This window comes from Epinephelus lanceolatus, chromosome 14 (assembly GCF_041903045.1).
Source record: "Epinephelus lanceolatus isolate andai-2023 chromosome 14, ASM4190304v1, whole genome shotgun sequence".
NCBI lineage: Eukaryota > Metazoa > Chordata > Actinopteri > Perciformes > Serranidae > Epinephelus > Epinephelus lanceolatus.
In genome coordinates this window covers 23,233,484-23,256,665 of record NC_135747.1, presented here as the reverse complement: position 1 = coordinate 23,256,665, position 23,182 = coordinate 23,233,484, and the positions used below count along the sequence as shown (strand labels likewise).

At 40.7% G+C, this 23,182-nt stretch overlaps 1 protein-coding gene across 1 annotated transcript in view; it reads right to left on the bottom strand.

Moving 5' to 3' along the window:
• Nucleotides 1-8,329: 8,329 nt before the first annotated feature.
• myo3b (myosin IIIB) overlaps nt 8,330-23,182 on the bottom strand; it is a 72,369-nt gene continuing 57,516 nt past the window's right edge. Inside the window, 5 exon segments of the mRNA XM_033617997.2 lie at nt 8,330-8,374; nt 8,376-8,463; nt 8,850-8,896; nt 9,274-9,374; nt 23,038-23,161. Coding sequence (XP_033473888.2) covers nt 8,330-8,374; nt 8,376-8,463; nt 8,850-8,896; nt 9,274-9,374; nt 23,038-23,161 — 405 coding nt within the window.

The following is a 23,182-nucleotide window of genomic DNA, read 5'->3' as shown; positions in this document are numbered from 1 at the left end:
GCTGAGTTTGGTTCAGGTCCAGTCCAAAGATGAAGAAGGCAATCTGCAGGAGAGAAAGAAAAACACACTCTAAATACTTCTCACTATAATTCAGCTTTAAATTAATACAACTTCTTTTTAATGATATTTTGTATTGACCCCAGATGGATCTGAGAAAGTGGAGCTGCATGTGATCTTGACATTTTGAGCGTTCTGAGGGAGCTGACAGTGAGAGCTGAGGGTTTGACAGAGTCAGGGGGCAATGCCACAACACGAACCCTTTTTAACTTTTCATATTCTCCGGACAGCTGGAGAGAAAACAGGTTCCACATCTGTCTCATACGAGAGATATCAGAGAGGATGGGGGTGGTGGGGGAGGTGGTGAGGGTGCATGTGTGAGAGTGAGAGTGAGTTTGAGTGTGTGGGAGAGAGAGAGAGAGAGACAGAGGGGGGGTAGAGGGAGAAATGCTCGAGGCTACTGGGTACTTGAGCCGCTATAATGGTGTCTCGTATGAGAAAACATCTGTGAATTTCCTCAGTGATCTACAACAATGTATAACTCAGAGCAGTCACTCAGCAGAGCTTTGAAGTTGCTGTCTGACAGAAAGCTGCCATTGTTCGCAGCCCCCAACACACTGAAACTCCAACTTTGGTCTCACTAATTTTCCCCTGCAATGCGATACAACTCTTTTTCTCTCCCTCGTCGGAGCCTATGAAGCTGGGGATCTCTGCATATTCAAGAGCAAAGAGCAAAGCCTTGGCAATGTGCAGGATTGGCCCGGGGTCACGTAAGGCGGGACAGGTCATTTTACCTTCTCTCAGCCCACCCTGGATGTGATAATCCAGCCCTAAAGAGGGAAACTCTCCCCCTCTATGATGATGTACAAGGTTACAGCCTGCAGTGCTCTCCCAGGAATTATTACGATTAAAAGCTCTCCAATCACCAGATATACTGTGATGCCACGAACAAAACCATCCTCAAATATTCAGATATTAACAGCTAATTAATCATACTTATATTTTAAAATATTCTTTCACTTTAGTGACTATTTTCCAGGTGTTGTTGCTCCAGAGCACTTGAGCAAGACTCCAAACATTGCTAAATGCTCTTGCAACTGTTATGTTGATGATGTAACAATCGGAAACTTGATATATTGGCATCTACAAACACTCCAACCACACTGTTAGTTCTAATCTCCTTAAAAACATGGAAACAGGAGGAAAAAACACCAACACTAGCAGAACTTAGGACTGGGCGATGCAGAGAATATGAAATATCGCAATATTTTTGACCAAATACTCAGATATTGAGATTGTGTGACTTGACTATTGGTGCTTTTGCAACATATTTCAACAATGAGATTTTTGATAAACAATCAGTAATGTGGATATAATGATTTAGTGAGTAAAGGCAGATATTAGAAGCTAGAACAGTCTGGTAAGTTCAGAAAGTTACATGGCTTTGTTTTGATGCAGCCTTTAAAACCAGGATAAGACAACACTTATGATATTATGATATCCAAATCTAAGACGATATCTGGTCTCATATCATGTTATCAATATAATATCGATGTATTGCCCAGCCCTAGCAGGACTGCACATATTTGTGAAATGCTATGATTTATAACTTTAATTTAATATATATAATATAATATAATATAATATAAGAAGACTCCGTGTTTTTGTGGGCTAAATAATCTATTTTAATATTTTGATTTTAGTAAATATTTAGTTCAAAATGTTTAGAAGAGAGAAGTTACTATTATAGAAGCAATGAAAACACAAGCGTGAAATAAACTGTATTGACCTTTATCGTAACATTACGATACAATCAGTGTTGGGGAGTAACTAGTTACATGTAGCGGCGTTAAGTAATTCAATTACAAAATAAATGCAATTGGAATCTTGGTAGAAAAACAGTTATGGGTTAAGGGTTACATCCGAATATATTCTTGTCTGTAAAAAGTTTATGTGTAGAATATATTTATGTATCAATTCTGTTACCTTTTATGTATTCGTCAAGCAGGAATGCCTTCTTTTGACACTGCCCATTTGTGGACATTTTATAGCTTATTTATTTGTTAAAAGTAATCAACAAGTAATCAAATGTAATCAGCTACATTACTTTGATGAAGTAATTAAAATAGTTACATTACTTATTACATTTTAACAGGGTAACTAGTAATTTATTACCTATTATATATCAAAAGTAGCCCTCCGAACACTGGATATGATATATAAATTGATGGAGATGTGACCCATTACATCTGTCAGTGAAAGACCAGGTTCTTGTACAAGTACTGTGTTGCACATGTCATCCCACTATATATATGTATATATATATATATATATATATATATATATATATATATATTAAGAAAGAAGAAAGAGATTTATAGATAAAAAAAGGTGATCTTAGGGAAAATGTAAAGAAAATACTGGAATATGACAGTGGGGGGACACCTACACAAATAAGGTATATGATATCTATTTTTTACAGTTATACTGGACACTTCTTTATTCTGACCTCTATCAAAAAGCCGTTTGGTTGAACACCAGGTGATACGTCCCTGCTCCTCCTGGCAGTGGCAAAAAGACAAGCTTTCTGTAATGCATCCCAAACTGAAACAAGGCCGTGGTAATTCTCACACTGTTACCCGTCCAGCGTTTATTCAATGGCAGCTGGTCCCACCATCTGGGGAAGCAGCACCGGGGCAAAACAAAACAGGTTACACCTTTGGCCATGCCAAGTCTGCTAGTGCCCCACTCCGTCTACAAACTGAGAGAGGCTAATCACAATTTCACGCTCTGATTTGTCAAATCCCATTCCAGCACCGGAGGCACCGAGAAAACTTTTAAGTCAATGAATTCCATGGTGTACAGGATAACAGCTTCTCCTTACTGTTTTTATTGTTCTAGCTTTCACACACTGAATGGTTGCATTTCTCTTTTTTTGCACATGAAAATGAAGCTGTAGCTCTGACCAAAACATTTGGTCACCACTAAGATTAGCAGCCAGGAACAAACATCTTATCTCCTCATGCATGCATTTTATATTCATGCAAATGTTAACAACAAAACAGTGCATAAAGCGCCCTCAACAAACTGCAGGTGTGAGGAAGCTGAAACAAAAGCCACTGTAACCCTAATGGCATCCCTTGTCATTAAGAGACCTTTGATGTATGTACTCAACAGACTCTTTTATCTTCTTCTTCCTCTATGCCTCTTACTCTCTTTGCCTCCACCCGGCTCAACCAGTTTCTTTATTAATGCCGTCTTTAGGGAATGTTCTCTTGCTCAGAGCCCTCAACACACATCTGACATCTGGTTGACGCACATGTATGTCGCTTTTTCTTTGGCACCAATCATTAGCCAGCAAAGAGCGTCACAATGCTAAGTTTGTAGCTGCCTGTTCGTCCCCTGTCCTTGAAGTTGGTGGGAAGAAAAACTATCACGAAACAAAACCTGCATAAAACTGTGGTATGCAATCTTAATATAGTGTGAGATATTCTGCTGTGGTGAAAATCTGACACATCTGGATATCAAAAGCACGTAAACTGCATTAAAACAGTATTTGAAAAGGCTGCACATGAAAAACTGGTATTCAAACTCTCCCTTTGAACTCAAAGGATATAGAAACAGGACAATGTTGGCCTAATCGTGTTCTCTCTTTGAAGTGAGACATCACTATTAGGTGAAAAGGTAAGTATGCTTCTTTAGAAAATAAAAAGCTTTTCATCATTTGTTAAGGCTGCAGCTCGAGTGATTTTCATAAAGGTGGTTTAAAACTTTGGATAACAGTGTTTGGGGCTGCCTTGGATGTAGCTTTAATGAAAGTGCGGCGCATGAAGCAAATAGCTAAAATGGCAAGAATAACACCAGCAGTAACGTTGGCCACATTAAAGGAGTCCTCTCTCGTACACCAGATGTTGTCAGAATTAATGAGGAAAAACAAGAGGGAGCTGGATTTACGCAGACGTATTAAAGAAAACACAGGTGTCAGGCCTCAGACACAGACTTCGCCCTGCGTCTGTCCCTCATCTGCAGACCCGCAAGACGATCAGGACTCCAAGCAAAAACACAGAAGCTCCAGTTCATTAGGTCAGAGCATCCTTCACGAGAGTGACGACAGTATTTCATAACATTTGCCTTTTGCAACACATAATCAGCTAACCAAGGTAATTACGTACACACCTCCGCTCACCTCCTCTCATATGCTAAAGCAGGCAATCAGCCAGGGAGTTAATTTGGCAGAGAAAAACAGGGGAAGAAACACCCACTCTGGAACCATTTGTCACCACAGTCCAACCTTGTTATTCAAACTAGTCAGCCTATTTGAAATTCCTCTCCGTGGTAAAACAGGGCCAAAATAATCAAGGGAGCATGATCACACTTAATTGATTCAGTGTACTTTTAAGATGCACTACAGGGTGCTGGGGTGACCTATTTCAGACTGCTCTTCAGAGGAACCAACTATCCCAGCAAGGGAGTAATGCACAACGAGGATTTTAATTATTGCAGGATCTGTGGCTACGACCGGAGGTGAAACGCTTCTGAACTAACTGTGACACCACATTATAACACTGCCAATGGTCTGGTGTATTACGCTTTGATTTTTTTTGAAGAGCTTTACATATATATGTATGACAATAGAGTAAATGTAAGACTTTATTTTTGATGCAGCTTAATTATGTGATCATGAAAATTTCTACTTTATCTTTTTTGAGAAATGGCTGTCCACAGATAATTGAAATCTCAAACAACCACAGGATTTAATGACATGAAAAAAGAACATAAACACAATGTTAGATAATTATTATTTTCAATTTCATTGAATAAGGGAAGATTTTGTGTAATTGATCTCATCATTGTCTTGTTGATGCAGTGATAGAAAGTAACTACACACATCTGCACAAGTACTGTATTTTAGGGTAAGTTACTTTAATATTTCTATTTTGTGCTACTTAATTCTTCAGCTTCACGACAGTTCAGAGTGAATATTGTGCTATTCACTCGCTAGTTCTTTTGCAGATGAAGTCATTATTGTAAAATTCACTGTTATAGATTTAAGTGCTCAACCGTATATTGGTTCAAATTAGCCCCATCTCAACTACGTGCTACATAAAATGCTGGCGACATGTTATAATTAGGAGAGGGTGATTTATCGATTATACTCACGGCTTAATCCATGTGGGATATATAAAATGACTATATCCTGAACAATGAGTATAAATTATCATGTCATTTTTTTTTAAAACCTGAGACTTGCTTTGGCATTTCGGTTATCTTGACTTTCCGCTCTCAAACAAACAAACAAAAGACTCACAAACATGATATGTCACTTCCCCGTCCATCCACATCTCTGTCTCCTGGGCAATAGTGCGTGAACAGGCAAGGTATGTTTTGTATCTTTAAGATCGCGACCATTAAGTCACAATTTGCGACCAGTGCGAGTTGTTATTAATATATGAACTGAGGAGATGTTAATTTGTTTGCAAGTGAAAGTGAATAACTTTCTGCTACCTGCTAACAGCTAACTGTTGACATAAGGCTTCAAAGTTTACTGCCAAAACATCAAAACTTGCAGCCCGAGACGAGCTGGGTGCTTCAGAGTAAAAAGCATCGGTGGTTCCACTTTTGATTTATTTCATTCTAACAATACTTTATTCAACTTTATTATAACAGTACTTTATTTAAATTTATTTAAACAGTACTTTATTTAGTAGTTTAGTATTTTAGTAGTCTACAGTAGTTTAAAGATTTTAAAATATCGAGATATATATCGTGTATCGTGATATAGCCTAAAAATATCGCAATATTTTTTATAGGCTATATTGCAATACCCTAAATATTATCAATTATAACATTAATACAATAATAAGGAGATAGTAATATAACAAGAGAAGCCATTTTCTGCATTAAAAAATGTACATTCTTTCATCTAGTGCTCTTGTATAACATCACTGCAACACTTGTAATGGAGTATTTAACATTGCTGAATGGCTACTTTTAAAATATCTGAGTGTGTCTTCTACCACTGTGTAGAGTTTGCAGTAGTTTCAGGAGATGTGTAACATTTAAAACATTTGGATTAACCATACTACCACTACAAGCTCTGTGGCTGTACAACACAACAAACAGCACAGTTATGGTTGGAAAATGACAGGGTTAAAACCACAGTGGTGTCAAGTGACACAAGCGGTGAACTTGAAACCCTGTATCATCTTAAAGAGTCTTGTGAAGAACTGCCCTCTATTTCACATGCAACAAAAGGGAGGAAATAGCACACTGAAACAGTGGTGTTTGGGTGATGAGTTCGTCCTCAGTGTCTCAGCCCCGCTCTGACCCTCGCAGCTCTGAGCGGTGGGATTTGATGAACACTTTGGGTCTCTTCAAACACACCAGGATTCGCGTGAACCTGAACCTAAGTGAAGCCGCTATCTCTGTCTCGCTATCTAGGCAGAGCTCTAATGTTTTCCCCGCTGAGTGTAAGGAGGATGAGATCCTCAGTCATACCACCCTACTCTTCCTATTAAGATCAAAATCTCCTCTCAGGCCCTCGGGTGTCAACAAAGGGAGATGCAGTAAATGATATGCAAATTGAAAAGAAAAAAAAAAAAAGCTCTACAAATCAACTCGCCAGCCCTGTATTTCCGACACTTCACATCTTAAAAGAAAATTCCTGTATTTAGGGTGAAATTCAAAGTGAGGTCTAGCTCTGCCTCTGTGAGGCTATGTGTGGTGATTCCAGCACTCAGACAGCACAAAGCCCCTCTAACTACAGGCAGCTCGCTGTGGGAGAACTCGTAGGGAGAGTTTTGGGTTTCAGATGGATTTGTCTCTGGATCCATCTTAGACAATAGACATAATGCTCAGAAATAGGTAGATTTTAACCAAGTCAGGTTAACACCACTGAGTTTTAAGAGAGACACACTGCCTGCAAGATGAGGGGCTCCTTGGAGGGAATGAGGGCCAATGCTGACACAATGATAGGTAAGTCAACTGTCAGGAAATAACCAATGGCCATTTTAATTTTAAGAAACTAACTGTTTGTGTCATCATTTATTGAGATCAAACACCAAACTGGTTAAAGATTGAAGGATTTCTTAGCTTTTCATCAGTTTATGCTCATGTGAATGTAATATTAAGGTCAAATTTGAGGACATGTCAACGTTTTATACACTGAAGAATCAATCAATAAATAGTAGATACATGGATAACTAAAAGGGGACTCGTACAGTGCAGACATCCACCGAGGTCAAATGCTCCTTCTCGCAATGTTACGAAAGTGAAAAAATAGTCAGTGTATCCCATTCTGATCCACTTCAAAATTTAGTTGGTTCTTCCACGGCCCATGCTACACCCTTCCACCGGGTTTCATGAAAATTGGGCCAATAGTTTTTCCATAATCCTGCTGACAGACGGACAAACTGAACTGAAAATGTAACTCCTTGGTCATAGGCATGGAGGACTTTTATGTCGACAAAATTTAAGACATTCACACCAAAGTGATGCCGAAAAAGCCCAAATTGGTACATAAAAATTCCCCAGAATGCAAATTAAAAACATTGTGTGACCCCCCAAATGTTGAAACAAAACCTACGCCCTTGTCCTTGGCGGAGGTATTAACAGTAATTGTTTCTCACAGCCCTGACATGGAGCTCAAACATCTGACATTAAAACTACAAATGGATACTTGGCATTTAAGTGTTTCATTGTGACTTTGCAAAATGTTTGTCATTAGTGAAACCTCCCCTCCCCAGTGCGCCACATGATGATGTATTCTTTGTGTTACGTGCATTGTCATTAATCCATTTATTGATGCAACATCTGTACCATTTCACAACAGTTTGTACGCTGAATGATAATTTCTTATTGAATGCAGGCTTTTAAGACCCTGAAAAGCCCCTGGAAAAATGACAAACACCACGATAATTTCGCAAATTCCTGCCACATTTAGAGGCACTGTGGCAGCAAGTCAAGCACAAGACTGGGAAAAAGTTTGGTAACAGACGTCTGGAGGTCCTCTCCTTGCAAAATTTAACATCTCTGACAATAATCGAGTGTTATAGCTATAAAACCTGAGCTGAAATGGAGAAACAGTGGTGGCTTACTACACAGAAAATAGCACAATACTTGTAGGAAACTGTTTTAATAATGATCCTGATGAGTAAGTTGTTTCCAACCAGGTTGGATTAACAGCTGAGGGCACTGCCTGTACAGGTCGCTTATTCTGCACTGCTGCTACTTGCTCCACATACCACAGCACATCCAACACTGAGGATGTTCTTTGGAGTGTCTATCTACATGTCTGGTGCATCTGTCTTACCGGTTGACATGGTTGTAAGGCTCAGCTCTGACTGACGAGAGGCCCACTAGAAAGGGTGGGAGGGGGGGGCGGTGGCATACTCTTCCTCAGGGATTGACTCCACAGTTGACAGTAATTTGTAGTACTCATCTTCTCCATCCAGCACTTTGATTTGACTGTGATGGGGTAAGAAGAGAAAGTGGTGAGAAGTAACTGGGATACAGAGCAGTCTTGATGTGAAAGGCAAGACATTTAGGATAAAAACAATATTTGCAAATATGGCGATGAGGCGCATGCGTTTTCTTAAGTATACTGAGCTGAACCAGGATGTCATTTATAGTACAAATACAAGTCAGACCTTCAACAATTAAAATTAGCATGCTGACAAAGCCTTAATATGTAACCCCCCTCTCTAATGACGCAGAGCAACTGCTCATAAAAAGCCTGTTATTTTCGGCTCTCCATTTACATTATAAGAAAACAACTCCATTTCTGGATTCTCCTATTCCACAAAGGGCCTGCTCTGTTTAGAGTTGCTGTAAGTAGGAAAGCAGTTATTTACCCAAGTTTTCTCGGCTTCCTCTTGCTCCCCTGGTAATCCAGAGTTCTCTGAGGAAAGGGCCAAGAGCACACAGTCAAAAGATGAGCAGAGAGTCATTAATTTTTAATTCAAAGTGATTTTGTGTTGAATGCGAGCAGATGCTGATAATATCAGAAGTCACAGCATAATTTTTTCTGATCAAAGGGCTCAAGTGAGTCTGATGAAGCATGCATCTTGCTCAGCTTTGATAAACCACATCAATTATTCACCGTGAAGGCAGACATCCTGACATGAAAGCAACAGATAAAGAGCATAAGCACATGTTCAAGACAAGAGGCAGAGAAGCGTGGGGGTGGGGCTCCAGGGTCTGGCACAGGTAGGTTTAATTGTATTATCATGTGGAACCAAAGTCAGACAAAGGCCTTTATCGGCACTTTGAACTCACATTTAGCTGGTTGTAGTACAGGCTGTCTTCGGGGCTGTTGAGCAGCTTGGGCTGCTGGCCCCGCCGGCGAGGAGTTCTCTGCTGCAGCTTCATCACTGGACCTGCAACAGAGGAAAAATGAGGGCAGAGATCCAACCAAGCAAAACAACAACAAGCACCGACGCGATATACTGATGGTGACGACAGCAGCTGCAAACAGATTCTGCCCTCCACTTTTTAAATCTGCACCCTCGTGTGACAAAGTGGCAGAAACACATTTTAAATTTACGTCAGTTTAGGTTTACGATTATGTAATTTCATCGATGATCTGACTCAATAACAGATTAACGTTACATAAATCCACACATGTAAACCACATCTAATTATATCTCCTCTCACAGGTGCACAGCAGACTACAGTTCAATTTGCTAAATAGCTACAATGATGGAGGCAGAGGTGAGACCGTGGCGTGGTATTGGAAGAATTTTCACTTTCCTGTTACCAAAACCCACAAAAAGAGAGAAAAGTGATTTTTGAATGTGTTTACGTTGAGACTGAGGCTGACGTCAGATCTTCATTAACACCAGAAACAAATGAGAACTAATGTAAGTTACAATATAAACATTGCAGCTGTGACCATCTCAAAAGTTGCTGCAATCATTTGCCCAGAAAAAACAAGACTAAAAGACTAAAAACAAGCATCAACATTAAGAAGTGCTGATAATCTGATTTATTATATTTCAGTCAAGATGTACAGGTTATGGTAATATTGCGCAGATCTGTAATCCTGAAATGTGGTATATTTTTGAGACTGAGAGCAAAAAAGTACTACTAATAGGTGAGAGAATTTAATACATTTAGTTTCAACAGAGGATTTCATTTCAATGCATCAAACATTTGTCTCAGTGAGGAGTTAAATAAGTATTGCACTAATGGAAAGATGTTATTTCCATAAAACTAGGCTGTCTATGCAGTAGAAAGACACACATGCTGTTGAAATCAGTGCTATATGATCAGAGAAAACCGAGAAAATGGTTGTGGCATTTGCTTTTGCTCAAGAGGTAGAAAACCTACAACTACCAGAATGCACTGTGCCGCACTGGACCAATAAATGCTCCTGCTGGTGGGTGACAAAATCCAAGCTTTGCTGTTCTTCCACAGGAAACAATATGGCTGGCTGGTAACAAACAATCTCATGTTACAGCAAAATGGTAAGCAAAAATATGTTACTGTAAACATTTTTGTCAAGAAAGATTCAACACAGTAACAAAATCTTGGTTAATATTTATGCAAACAGTGCACAAAAATATGTTTCTGAAGACCTTTTTAGGCGAGAAAAAGGTTAAATCTTTCTTGATATTCTGCCTGGTTATAACATTTGGGGAGGTTCTGTCTTTATATCTGCTTCTGTACTCTGTGTCCGTGGTGGTGGGCACATGAAAATGCAGAAATAGAATCTGTAGTTTGAGCAACAGCCTTAAAAGCAGGCAAAATTTGAGCGGAGAGATGAGCAGGGAGATCTCACCGCTGGTTAGATGGAGGGAAGTTTACCACAGTTCATGTATACACACTACCCACCTTGTTGTGATACAAAGCTGGTTGAAAACTGGCAAAGTATCCTTTAAAACATTGATTACCTCTGACAGGTAGGTTATAGGTTTCGGTTCGGTTTTCAGCAGGACTACGAAAAAACTACCAGCCTGATTTTCATTAAAATTTAGTGGATGGGCGATACACAAATTATTTTTTACTTCTGCAAGCACTGCGAGATACTGCATTCGGCCTTGGCAGAGTAAATGCCAAACATCTTAAACAATAGTAGTAAAGTTCAAAAGTGACAAACAACCAGCTGTTATGACTCGATATTACAACCCACATTCATGAGTACCAGTATTGGCCCTTTCAGACACAATGCGACAATGGCACCACTGCGCTCTGAACCTATTATATCCAATGGTTTGTGTTGCACCAGGATGGCTTTTTGCTGCGTGAAGCGAAGCTGCGCCACTCAGCAAAGCACGTTGTGTCTGATGGCCCTTAATCCTCCGGGGTAGCCTACATGTAGTTGCTTCATAAAGAAAGCAGTTGTTATGGAGCGCTTGGGGACAATGGTTTAATGGGGGAACCAGTACAACAGTGATGTCGTCACACTTTTTTCCCCTCAAACTAAGGTGTGAAATAAAAAATCTAGAAATACATAATTAATGCACAGCTGGGATGATAAAGCTTCAACTAGGCACAGCCATATTTTGACATCACATATCATAGAGGACTGGACTATATTGGCCTTGGCAGAGGTCTGTGCTCTCTGAGTGCCCCTCTACTTTATCTTGTAATTGAAGATGTAATTAGTGCTGTGGTGGGAGGCTTCTCTCCTGATGCAGAGTTTAATGAGGAAGGTTGTAGAGAGTTGTTTAGAGTGGCTGTTTTAGTTTTTTACAAGGTGCAGTTTTTCTGCTGAAGACAGTTTTCTGGAATACACGAGCAAAAGTAGAGCCTACAATTAGCCACATAGAATATTGTGGGTTGAAACTAATTATCTGCCAATAAACAAGATCAGGGTCAAGAAGCAAGTTTTAACTCATTGCAACTGAAATTAGCCAAGATGTCAGAGTAACTAATGAGAGAAGTAGAACCACTGCATGGCGGTAAAATACAGAGAGGGCTGCATAGACTGTATAAAAGAAGTGGACATAGCCACCTTGATGTGACATTGCTTTATGGACCACCATTTAAAGTCTCAAGTTGGTCATTTTGGCCGTCACCATCTTGTTTTTTAGGGGCCAGAAGTTACCATATTTGGAAGAAAGGGTGGGGCTGTAGAGTATACGCACTGTTATGCCTCAAACCTGACTGACAGGTTATTGTGGTGCAGACTTGTCAATCAAAAGGTAGCCACACCCCAAAGCATACCTCACTTCATCGTCTGTTTTATTCTAAATGGTACCATAATTTCCAAAAGGTACAAAGGTAGAAATTGGGACCAAAACTCATCAGGAAAATGTTTACTAAGGCAATAAATCAAGTGAAAAGCCGGGTCATTTCTCTTAGACTTCTATACAATCAATGGATGTATAAAGAGAACTGGATACAGTGTTGGATGCGGGGCACCACTTATTCCTATAAAAGTTGCCCAATGTTGCATGAAGCCAAAAAGGTTTGACTTCCTAGGTAAAAAATTATCCAGATCTTCTGCATCACTGGGCCCACACTGAAGGCTTCCACTGGCTGAGCAGCTAACTTCTAGTTTAGCCCTCTGCAACTTTACTAGACTCAGACTTTACTATCAGACCAAACAGACCGATCCCAATAGTGAAATGAATCATTTTGCAGGGGTTGTGACATAAAAAAATGTATATCCACTGATTTACAGACATCTCTTTCACAAAGTCTTTGGGGAAAAGTATTTTTTGGGACCAATGGCATCATGTGAAGGACCCAGAAGTTGTAATTCCACAGTTTGTCCACTATAGAGGGCTCCAGGAATGTGTTAAAGCCCTGGAAATGTGTTCCCATTTCCCAGACTTTCGCGCTTTGTTAAATATCCCACTCCTGAATTTTGAAGCTTCTATGTGTCCCAAAAAGGCAGTTGCTAACAAGTGGCTAAATGAGAATACAGAACGTCATCACACTGAACATGGTTTTACAGTCTCTTGGTGGTGGTGACGTGAAGTCATGCGACCATGGTCTAGTTTGTTTTTAGCCTGACGTTAGCTTTTAAGTCCTGGTGGCTGCATTTACACTTTAAAATTCATAAAAGTGCTGTTCATTTGTGCAGATACCTTGCTGAACAAAACCTGTATTATAAACCTTTGATTAATGTAGCTTATTTTCTACATTAATCCAATGGAAAATCCCACAGGCTTTTTGATGAAGGGAGCAGGTTGAGGATGAGGCTGGCTGTTTCCCCATTTCCAGTCTGAATGCTAAGCTAAGCTAGCCTGCTGCTAGCTGCAGTTAGTATATAGAATGAGAGTGGCGCAAATGTTCTCATCAAACTCTCATCAAGAAACCGAATGAGTGTATTTCCAAAATGTCAAACTATTGCTTTAAAAGGACTTCAAGATAGATTTCACCTAAATCAAAACAATGTTCTTTTTGTTTGCCGCTTGTGGTGTCCAGCAACACAAGTAGTTTGGGTTCTAATTGTTGATGTTATAAGATATCTGCATCTGAGATGTTTGCTGCCACCCAAATTAAAGTGCATAGAATTTGACTACACTCATTTTGATAAATTGACCTTTTAAAGTGAAGTGACAACCTCAAACGGGCCTTTAAAATGTACATTTCCACCATGCACACCAGAGCACAGATCTGATAAAAATCCTGCACTGACTCAGCAGATCGACAGGACTGTAGATGTAATTGTTCACCCTCCTACTTCCTCCTGAATCTAATGATACAAATGTGAGCTGTGGCTAATCTGTTAAACAGAGTAAGAAGTAATTTATTATTTCCACCCACTGAATGACTTCTTCTCTCCTTTCTCCTGCTGTCTCGCTTCCAGCAGATGACCGCATCTTTGGCAGCCTTACTTTGTTTTCCCTGACTGTTCAAAACAGCACACTGAAGAATTCACTATTTATTTCACCACAGAAATGTTATTGATGACTTACTAAAGATAACAAGCTACGTTATAACCTGACTATTCAAACATAAGACAGTTGCGAAGGCTTATTACATTCTTCTTCTGCAGCAAACCCCCGGGTTTCAAAATTTATAGGTTACAAAAGTGTGTTTTAAAGCCGAGGCACCTTTACAAGGAAGCATCTATATTTAATGTCAGATAACGTTTCATCTTCTTTGCCTACGTTTCGGGTGAGACAGGACATTTCTTCATCATCTCTTGCTACCTCGGCTTCTCTACCTTGACTAAAGCTGCATTTGCTTTTTCCATCTTAACACTACTTTGTACTCACTTTGAACAGACCTCATCACATCTCAATCCTATACATCAAAGAGCAAGCTCCCCTCCTCCACCCCCCCATATTTCCTCGGCTTTCTTGATGTTATTCAAACCAGCGCAGGTTTACTAAAGTCACACTTTGTAAATGCCCAGAAAGTTCCTGTCAGTTCGGAGATATTAGCTAACTTTTACCGTGAATCTTATCTATCTGTGCCTCAGAGGTGCGAACCGTCCACTGTGTGAATCCTTGTCACCCCTGAGTATTTGAGGATATTTGGAAAGATCTCATGCACTGAGGGAAACAGCTGTGTGTATTTCTTCTAAACAGCTCAGTTTGGCTGCATCAGAAGTACTAAGGTTTAAATATTACATTGAGGTAAATTGTACAACGTTGCTGCTTAGCTTTGTGAGACCTAAAGGAGCTACAGTATCTACATGACATGTTGGGATGAAAAGAAAATAAACCAGCACAAATGAAATGTTTGCACCTTACATTTGAGTTAAACAAAGTCAGTATGTAGGACATTGTTCTGCTAATGATGCAGAAATGGATCTGATGAGCAAATGTTTTATTCCCCTGAAATTGCATCAAAGCACTCAATCACAAATAATGAATCCTAACATCCTTGAACCAAGTTTTGAAATTCAATTTTATTGTAGAACAGACTCCATTTATCTTAAGAATTAGCAACTCCACAAATATAAAAAAAAGTGATGAACTGACTTGTAGCTGCATTCAGTGCAAAGTCACACATGCAAGTCACAGGCAAGTCTTAGGTCTTGACCTTCAAGCAAGTTCCAAGTTACTGTGGTGAGAGTCAAGTTCCTGCTATAACTCAGGCTCCAGTCAAGCATTTAACAGGTCAACTTGAAATTCTGATTATCTGGTCAAACGATAGCTTTCTAGCTAATGAGTGATCAAAGCAGCAACGTCCGAGGCTGAAAAATGAAGCCAACACTAAAGTGCTAAAAACTGCAGTTCCTTGAATGGCCACTTGAGGCTGGCTCCAAAAGCCAGTCAAATCCCATAGATTAGTCCCATGTTAAAATGACCAACTTTACAGCAGCAATAAATATGTTTACAGCCTGGTATAAAAATGGTTTGGTCTCTACAGCTAATTTTAACATTCATGACAACTGTACTGGGAGTGAATGTTTATATAACTCCCCCATTTACATTTTATTTTGCTTTAAAGTTACCCATATTTAAACGCAGGCTGTCTCAAGTGACAGACTGTCTGTGAAGCATCACTACAGTCCATGAATCAGATCCAACCCTTGCTCTTTCACAGCTCCACCCTCTCACTAAAATATCGTCACTTGTGGTTCCAAAAAACCAAGATGACGACAGCCAAAAGGCCAAAGTTATTAACATTAACTCCGTGAGTTGGCCAAACAGACAAGTAGAAGCTATGGCTGTTTCCAGATTGATATAATCTCTGCAAGTTGGTGTCTCTACACTTAGTTAAAGGTGGTTTTGTGAAGGAAACAACACCACTCTATGTCATTTTTAGCTTCACTCTATGCATGGCAATGCCTGTTGGTCGGTCCACAACTTCCATCCAGACTGTTCAACTCCTGGATGGATTGTCATGAAATTAAGTACAGATAACAATGATCTCTGGAGGATGAATATTACTGACTTCTCCTCCACACCACCATGAGGTTGACATTTGTGGTTTTGAGTGTATTATCTCAACAATTATCAAATTGATTGTCATGAAATTTCGCACATACATTCATGGTCCCCTCCAGATGATTTATCTCTTTGGTGATCCCCTGACATTTCATCTGACATCATTATCAGGTCAAAAATGATATTTGGTCAATCTTGAAAAATTGACTTCTTTGTGTTCAGTGCTAATTAGCAAATGTTAGCATGCTAACATGATAAACTAAGACGGAGTGCATGAATTTGTTAGCATGCTAATGTTAACATTTAGCTCAAAGTCATTGAGCTGCATTATTTGATCTGTTTCTATTAAAGGCTTAATAGGTAAGTGTTTTGCTTTAGTGTGTCATTATGGAGTAAATGTTGACTGCACAACATAACGGCTACAGAATCACGACAAGCTCACTTTCACTCTGCAATTCTGTCTGCCACCAGGTATGGTCTCCCACGAAAATGAAGGCTCGATTTATGGCAAAAAGGAAGTGTGTCAACCATTATGCAACCGAAACAGGAAGTAGATAGCAGCGGGGGGTTTTCTCCCCCATAGCTATCAGGGCAGAACAACCAAAAGTACAACCATGGTAACTGTGGTTGTTGCTAGGCTCTGAGAAAAACGGAAAGTACTACAGTTGTCTTTACGACAACGGTTCCCACAATAATGCCACTTAGAAACACTGGTTCAACTTTAATGTAGATACTTGATGAATTTGTTATTAATCATATCTTGTTTAATAATACAAGTACAGGGCTGTAGTTATGTTTATCACTTTTCTGATACTGGTTGAGAAAATCGCAATTAGATGTTTCCTTAACTGGCTCAGTTGCTGTATCTACTGCTGCAGATCTATAACCCAAAACACGACACACGGGGGCTGAGCATCACCATTTATCCATTCTGACCCGCAGCGATTAGAGTGTGTAGCAGATCAGAGGATGGGTCAGAACTCCCATCTCTGTGCCTCTGTTTGGGAAATCACTGCCATTTGATCCAGGCCAGCCCCAGAGGAATGCTGCTCCTGCAGATATATTACAAGCAAGCAGGCTGCCAAACTGGCCCCTGGCAGGGGAGCGCGGCTTGGACATGGGCAGGCAGAGCTGGGAAGGGGTCAGTCAGTGGCTCACACCGGGGGTTTGCTAAATGATCGTGGGTAATGTCTGCTGTTTGGGGTGGGGAGGAATAATGGTCGACTGGGAATACAGAGGCAGCGCGGTTCATACAATATTGATTTCTCCGTATCAAAAGAAAGCCAAGCAGAGTTTGCTCCTCTTGGTGAGAAACTTACATATTGTACATGTTTGCTTCTCAAGATAAAAAGGGCTGAAAATTCTTTTTGAGATAGGTATTTCTTTCTTTTTCAAAGAGCAGCAGATGACTCGTATTACATCTCTAAATACCACTTTGAAATCCCTTGAAAATCAGAATGCTCCTCAGAAACAACATAAAAGAGCTGCTAAAAGGGATTTTTAGTGGAATAAATTAGAGATGTATCGATTTACTCCCCAAATCACGTGCTGCAATCACCTGACTTCTCCCAGACCACAGAGAACCACTTGGGCTTTGTTTATTCAGATGGAGGGAGCAGAGGCACCAAAAGGCATGGATTATAAGGAAAAATCATCAGCAGGGGCCTTTGATGTCTAAATGAGGCATGTGCAACCCAGACCCCTCTCTTTACCTCACAACCGCCTCTTCGCGCACACACACACGCGCACACACACATGCATGCGTGCAGACTAACACAGACATTATTCTTCAGTCGCAAACAAAGACTCCAAACAGATATCTGAAGTTGAAGAGGATTTCCAGAACTTTTTCAGGGCTCATGAGATTTATTACCGCCCTTGTCATTTTGGACATCATACTTAAATAGCAACTCATGTGCTTTGAATTATAAGACAAACTGGTCAAGTCCTGCAGATAATGCCTTTAAAAAAGAGTAGTTCCTGCATCTGTTTTCACTAATGCAGGCAGAGGATGTTGTTACTTACAACCAATTTTTCACACTGAAATCAATCATTTCCCCTGACAGCAGATTTGGAACTTTGACTCCTAAAGAAATGTTTGCGTGGAGGAAAAATCTCTGAACTTTGTGGAAGTCAATCATTTGTCACAGACATAATACATGTATTTATAACTGTGACCTGGCAGGATGAGTAAAAAGTAAGCAGTGAGGAGGGAGACGTGAATGACAAGGAAACCAGGCCAAAAATAGATTAAATATGCAAATGAGTGGCGTTAAGCTTTTTCTCTCCTGATCGGTTTGATCCCTCGTAATTTTATTAGATAAAAATTTAACTATATAAAACTGTATTTTGTCGACAACAAAAACAAACTTATAAGGTTTTGTGTTTGGAAAAACTTTGTTTAACTACATGAAATGAGTCAATCCACATGTGCAAAATTACAGAGAACTTGGGAGTATCATTTTCCACCTAGATTTTACGTCTGAGGAGATTATTCTGTTGGAATTGTGATGATGAGTAGTTTGGAAGTACATCCTGTTAACTACTCCCACTGACATTAAGAGGATTACGTAGGTAGCGTCAGACAGAGGCAACTCCTTCCGTTAAGTTGAGTCTTTCCTATCCCTTCCAAATCTCTGCTGCCGCTACGTCGAGCCTGTAATTTGCCTAAAACTGAAGGCATCCGGTTGAGACGCTGCGATATGTGGAGACAGACAGATCAATCAAAAGGCTGAGAGACAGCAAGAGGGTGGGAGCGTATTTGTCTAGAGAACACGGAGAGGGTGGATCATTTGTCTGGCAGATGCATGTTGATATGGTGATGTTGCTGCTGCTTTGAAGGTGGTGGTGGGTTGCGGAGCAGCACCTGGTGGCTGCAAACCTTGTGGGAGGACATGTGGGAAGACGTTTAAGAGCCGAGGGAGGGAGTGAGAAGAGAGGAAAGTGAGATGTACTGGTGAGTGTGGGTTTGACCTCAGTGTGGGTGAAAAAAGCATCCGCATTTCCAATGAGCTCTCCCAGCTGCAGCTATAAAGCTCAGAGAGAGCTCAGGGCTACAAACAAAATCAATTCTTATTGACTATTCCATGTTATGCACTGAGGCGACATAACCATAACCAATAAGTCAACATGAACTTTTCTTCGCACCCTTTTTTCATTTCTCTCTCCTCTCATCCCTTCAAATGAACAGGTTAACTATCTTCCAAGGCGCAGAGGTAATTGGTCTCTGTGTTGTGGCTCCACTTTATCGCTGTCTCTCTCTTGACATGTATGTTTACCACAACTATAATCTTCAAAAAGCCTGTTAACATAAGTAGCTCAGCTTTCATAAACCATAAAGTCAGCTCTGACTGATCCTCAGCACCATCCTGTTTACCACGCTGAGGAGCATAAGCAGCACTCTGATCATATCTGCTGCTTGCTAGCAAAGGCTTTCTTTCTGCGCACGCCTCTGTGACTCATTTCCAAACATGCTGTATTAATATTCAGGTTCCGGAGACAGGTGACGAGAGGTGACATCGTCTTGAGTGCGCGGCTTACATGACTTCACTGTGGATGTGTAACTTTTTCACTGACAAAACACGAGAAATCAAAGGTTGGCGCTGCAGACATCTGAGAGCGCCTGGAGTACAAAGTGCTTTAATGCTCGCTTCCCACCATAAAATGCAACACTGCGGGTATTTTTGCTAAAGAGTGAGAACAGTTGCCTAGCCTGGTGTCAGATATACACTGTAACAGACACATATCCAAATATTCTCCCTCCTTAATCTGCTTTGTTTCACACATGAAAGAAAAAACTGGGCTGAACACAACTCTAGGCTTTGTTAAATCACTTAGAAAAGACCCAACGTCCGTCAAACACATTGAGAGGTTCCAGGTCACGCCCCGGTGTTTTGGCATTAATGGGAGCAGAGTGTGTGAGAGTGTGCGTGTGTCTGGAGGGGTGGGGTAATTTGATTTCCATGGCTAATTTTCTGTTTTTCTCCACTGGTGTCCTGAAACACTCCAGGTCGAGCTCCAGCCCGAGAGAACCGACGCGATCACCAGAGGCGACAGCAGGATGAGACACAGGAAGGAGCCTGGTCTCCAAACATCTGGCAGGGCAAGGCTTCCATGACTCGCTCAATCTCGGGATGAAAAAAAAAAAAAAGACCCTCAGATCTGCAGGGATCAAAGTGTGCCCTGGGTGCCTGAGCCACCGTGGCCTCCCTCAACATATTCAAATGGGGTTTCCTGAAAGAAGTCAGAGCCACAAGCAGACGTTGGAACATAAACGAGGCAGGAAAAGGGGCGATGATGAATACCTGAAAATCTGTGTGCTCTCCACACAAAATAAGCCCATGGCGGCAGAGGATTTTCTTTTTGTCAGGACATTTAAATAGAATATAACTGAACTGTCAGATATGAAATGTCACTCATGTGCCCAAGGCTAATTTACTCAGTGCAGAGTCCCTGCAATTTACCTAATAACAAAAAGAAGTCTAGTGTTTGACTTACTGCATTTAACACTGCCAATGAGACTGAACTAAAAAAGTCTTAGGTTGCATCAAGTAAGTCTTTCCCAACCTGGAGGTTAGGACCCCCAGTGGGTCTCCAAAGACCCTTTTATACTGGACAAAAAACCTAAAAACACCCGCTGACATCTGGCTTCTGTATTTAACGGTTAAAATCGGCATTCACTTCCTTAACAAATGAATCTGCAGTGGTCACAGGTATTTATCAGCTTCAGCTCAGATCAGAAGTGACTGAATATGACACCCGGGTGGACGCACTTATTTCAGCCCCTTTGCCGGCACAATGCAATAACAGGCCACCACCAAATACCGTCTGTCTCCGTCCAAGCAGCGATCAAACATCGTTCCAAATGTAGTTAGCACTGAATTTAAGAGAGACTGAATAAATACAGATATAAAACAAGAAGTAACCACTGTAATATTTTTACTAGCCTCCATGCAGCTGTTTACTAAACTGTTTTCCAGTGATGTATCAAAATGTATTCCCGTCCAGTAATGTCCCCCCTGTTAATGTGTAGCATCCCCCTTGGTGGTTAGGATTAGAGCTAAGGGTTTGAGTAAGATTTAGTTAGGGAGAAACTCATATCAATGCAGAAACAGACTTCATTACAACAACGGCCTGTTTGTGGCGTTGAACATGACACACCAGATAAAAACAAACCAAAGAAAGGCATACACATGTACTGCAGAGCTGTGTACATCGCTCTGGTCCGACATGCGCTAATTTTGGTGGAAAAAGGGAACAAGATAACTATCACTGCAAAAATGACTCTCTCACCAACTTCAGGCATTACAGTCTTATCTTAAAACAAGGGAAAATATTTGCTTGTTAATTGTTAGAAGTATCTTTTAAAAATGAAATTTCATTTTTGTTCATTCTGGAGCAGCTACCTGATTTCTTCTTTCTTTTTTCAAGACAAACACACTAACTTATACGAAATTCTTGTAAAAACAAGGTGATTTTTCTTGGAAACAATTTGAAATTCTTTTTAATTCTAGACTGACATTACTAGTGATATGTACCATATAATATAGGGGATTTTTTTCATTTTTCTTTTTTCCCTGGATAGTTTCACCTCCCTATTGCTCTAAAAATCCTTTAAATTGAACAATCTGAGCAGCTCGAAAGTCATTTCCTCACTGAGGCCACAGCCTGTAAAGACAGGTCGCAAGTGGACACTGCTTCATCTTAACCCTTTAACCACCTTTAACTCTGAATCTCCACCAGCTGAGGTGTCTTTTTACAGTAGAAGTACACTTTCAACAATCTGTATACAACAGTTGACATATAACAAAAACACATTTTTAAACCATGGTTCACTTTAGGCTTTAGGGTAAGTGGTCAAAGCGGTTAAATTAGCCTTTTTTTGGCTCATTATTTCCAGTACTATCAGCATCATCTTAAAGTTCCTTCTTTAGTGACTATATTTCCACTTGGGGATTGTTTTGGCTCAAACATACTTCTGCTAGAGATGATTAATCAGGTTGGGTTAAGTACAACTAATTTTTAACACAATATCCCAACTCAAAATGTGTTTTACCAAACAGCTGAGAAAACCATTAAAGGGTTAAGGGGCTGCAAGTAGCCTTAAAGGTTGGGGATCAGTGCATTAGGTGATACAAAGTAGAGCATTGTCCTTCGTGTCATGGATAAGAAGCTCATGACATCATCTAAATACTTCATATTTGAGCTAATTTTAGGCTGAGCAGGAACCTCAGTGCAAATGAATGGGACTCTTACACATTAAATGAAACCAATCTTAGGTTGTTGTGTGTCAAACTACAAAGAAATAATAAAAACAGTGAAGGAATTCTGCTTTTATTTCAAAACTCTGTGTTCAAAATGCCTGGAGGCTCTGGTGACACAGGACAAAACATACAAAATGCCCTCATACTGGCATTTGCTGCAACGTTTCCCTCCATAATCACTCTGACATTATAAATTCATCAAACACTGCCTCCCTTCAGCGGCAGTGATGCCTGGGAGCGGGGGTCACCTGTATGCAGCATTACCGAATTAGCCGCTATCTAACCCAGACCTGCTGTGGCGTGCTGACACTAATCCTGGGCCCGCTGGAGAGCCCTGTCTGTGTTACATTATCATGTCTAATCCCCGTAATCTCTCAGCCGCGCCGCTAAACGCTATTTCACCTCCGTCTCTTACCTCATACCGCTCTAATAACATTAATGAAGGGCTGGGCCCCCATTACCCAGGTTTCCCCGGCGGTGGGCTGGGTGACGGCCGTAATCGGAGGCCCCCTGCACAGCCACCCACTCAGCCTTCCAGGCAGCAGGAATTAATGTAATTCATCGCCTGGGGCAAAAAGCAAACCAAACATATGTTCAACAAATCAGGGTTTGTGTATTTTCTTGTCACCGTTACTGTGCAGGTCTATTAGAGTCATTGATGAGATCCTTAGTGAAGGGCTCGCCGTGCGGGAGAATGAAAGCTTTGAAGTGCTCATGCCACTTCCAAAGACCCCCCCCCCCCTCCACTTGCCATGAGACGTTTATGATGAGCTGACCTGGGTTATTAAAATACCGCAGAAATGATCACCCATAATGCTTCTCTCTTTTTGCTGTCAACAAAGAATGGCAGCAGAGGATTGGCTGGGATGAAAGGTTGAAAGGGGCCCCGTATTAAAAATGGCACTTTATCCATTAAGGCGGGATTTCTGCTGTCTCTTTGTGTAATTACCTGCACCCGCCAGCTCTGTGCTCGGGCTTACCTTGTTTACACTGCATGTCTCGCAGTCTAGCTGTCTCCCTGCAAGGCTTCGTTACACTGTCTTCTGCTCTGCCTTTGTCTCTCTTGATGTCTTTCACTTGTCTGTCTTGGCTGTCGAGGCCAACCTTGAAAGAGGAGGCGTAAAC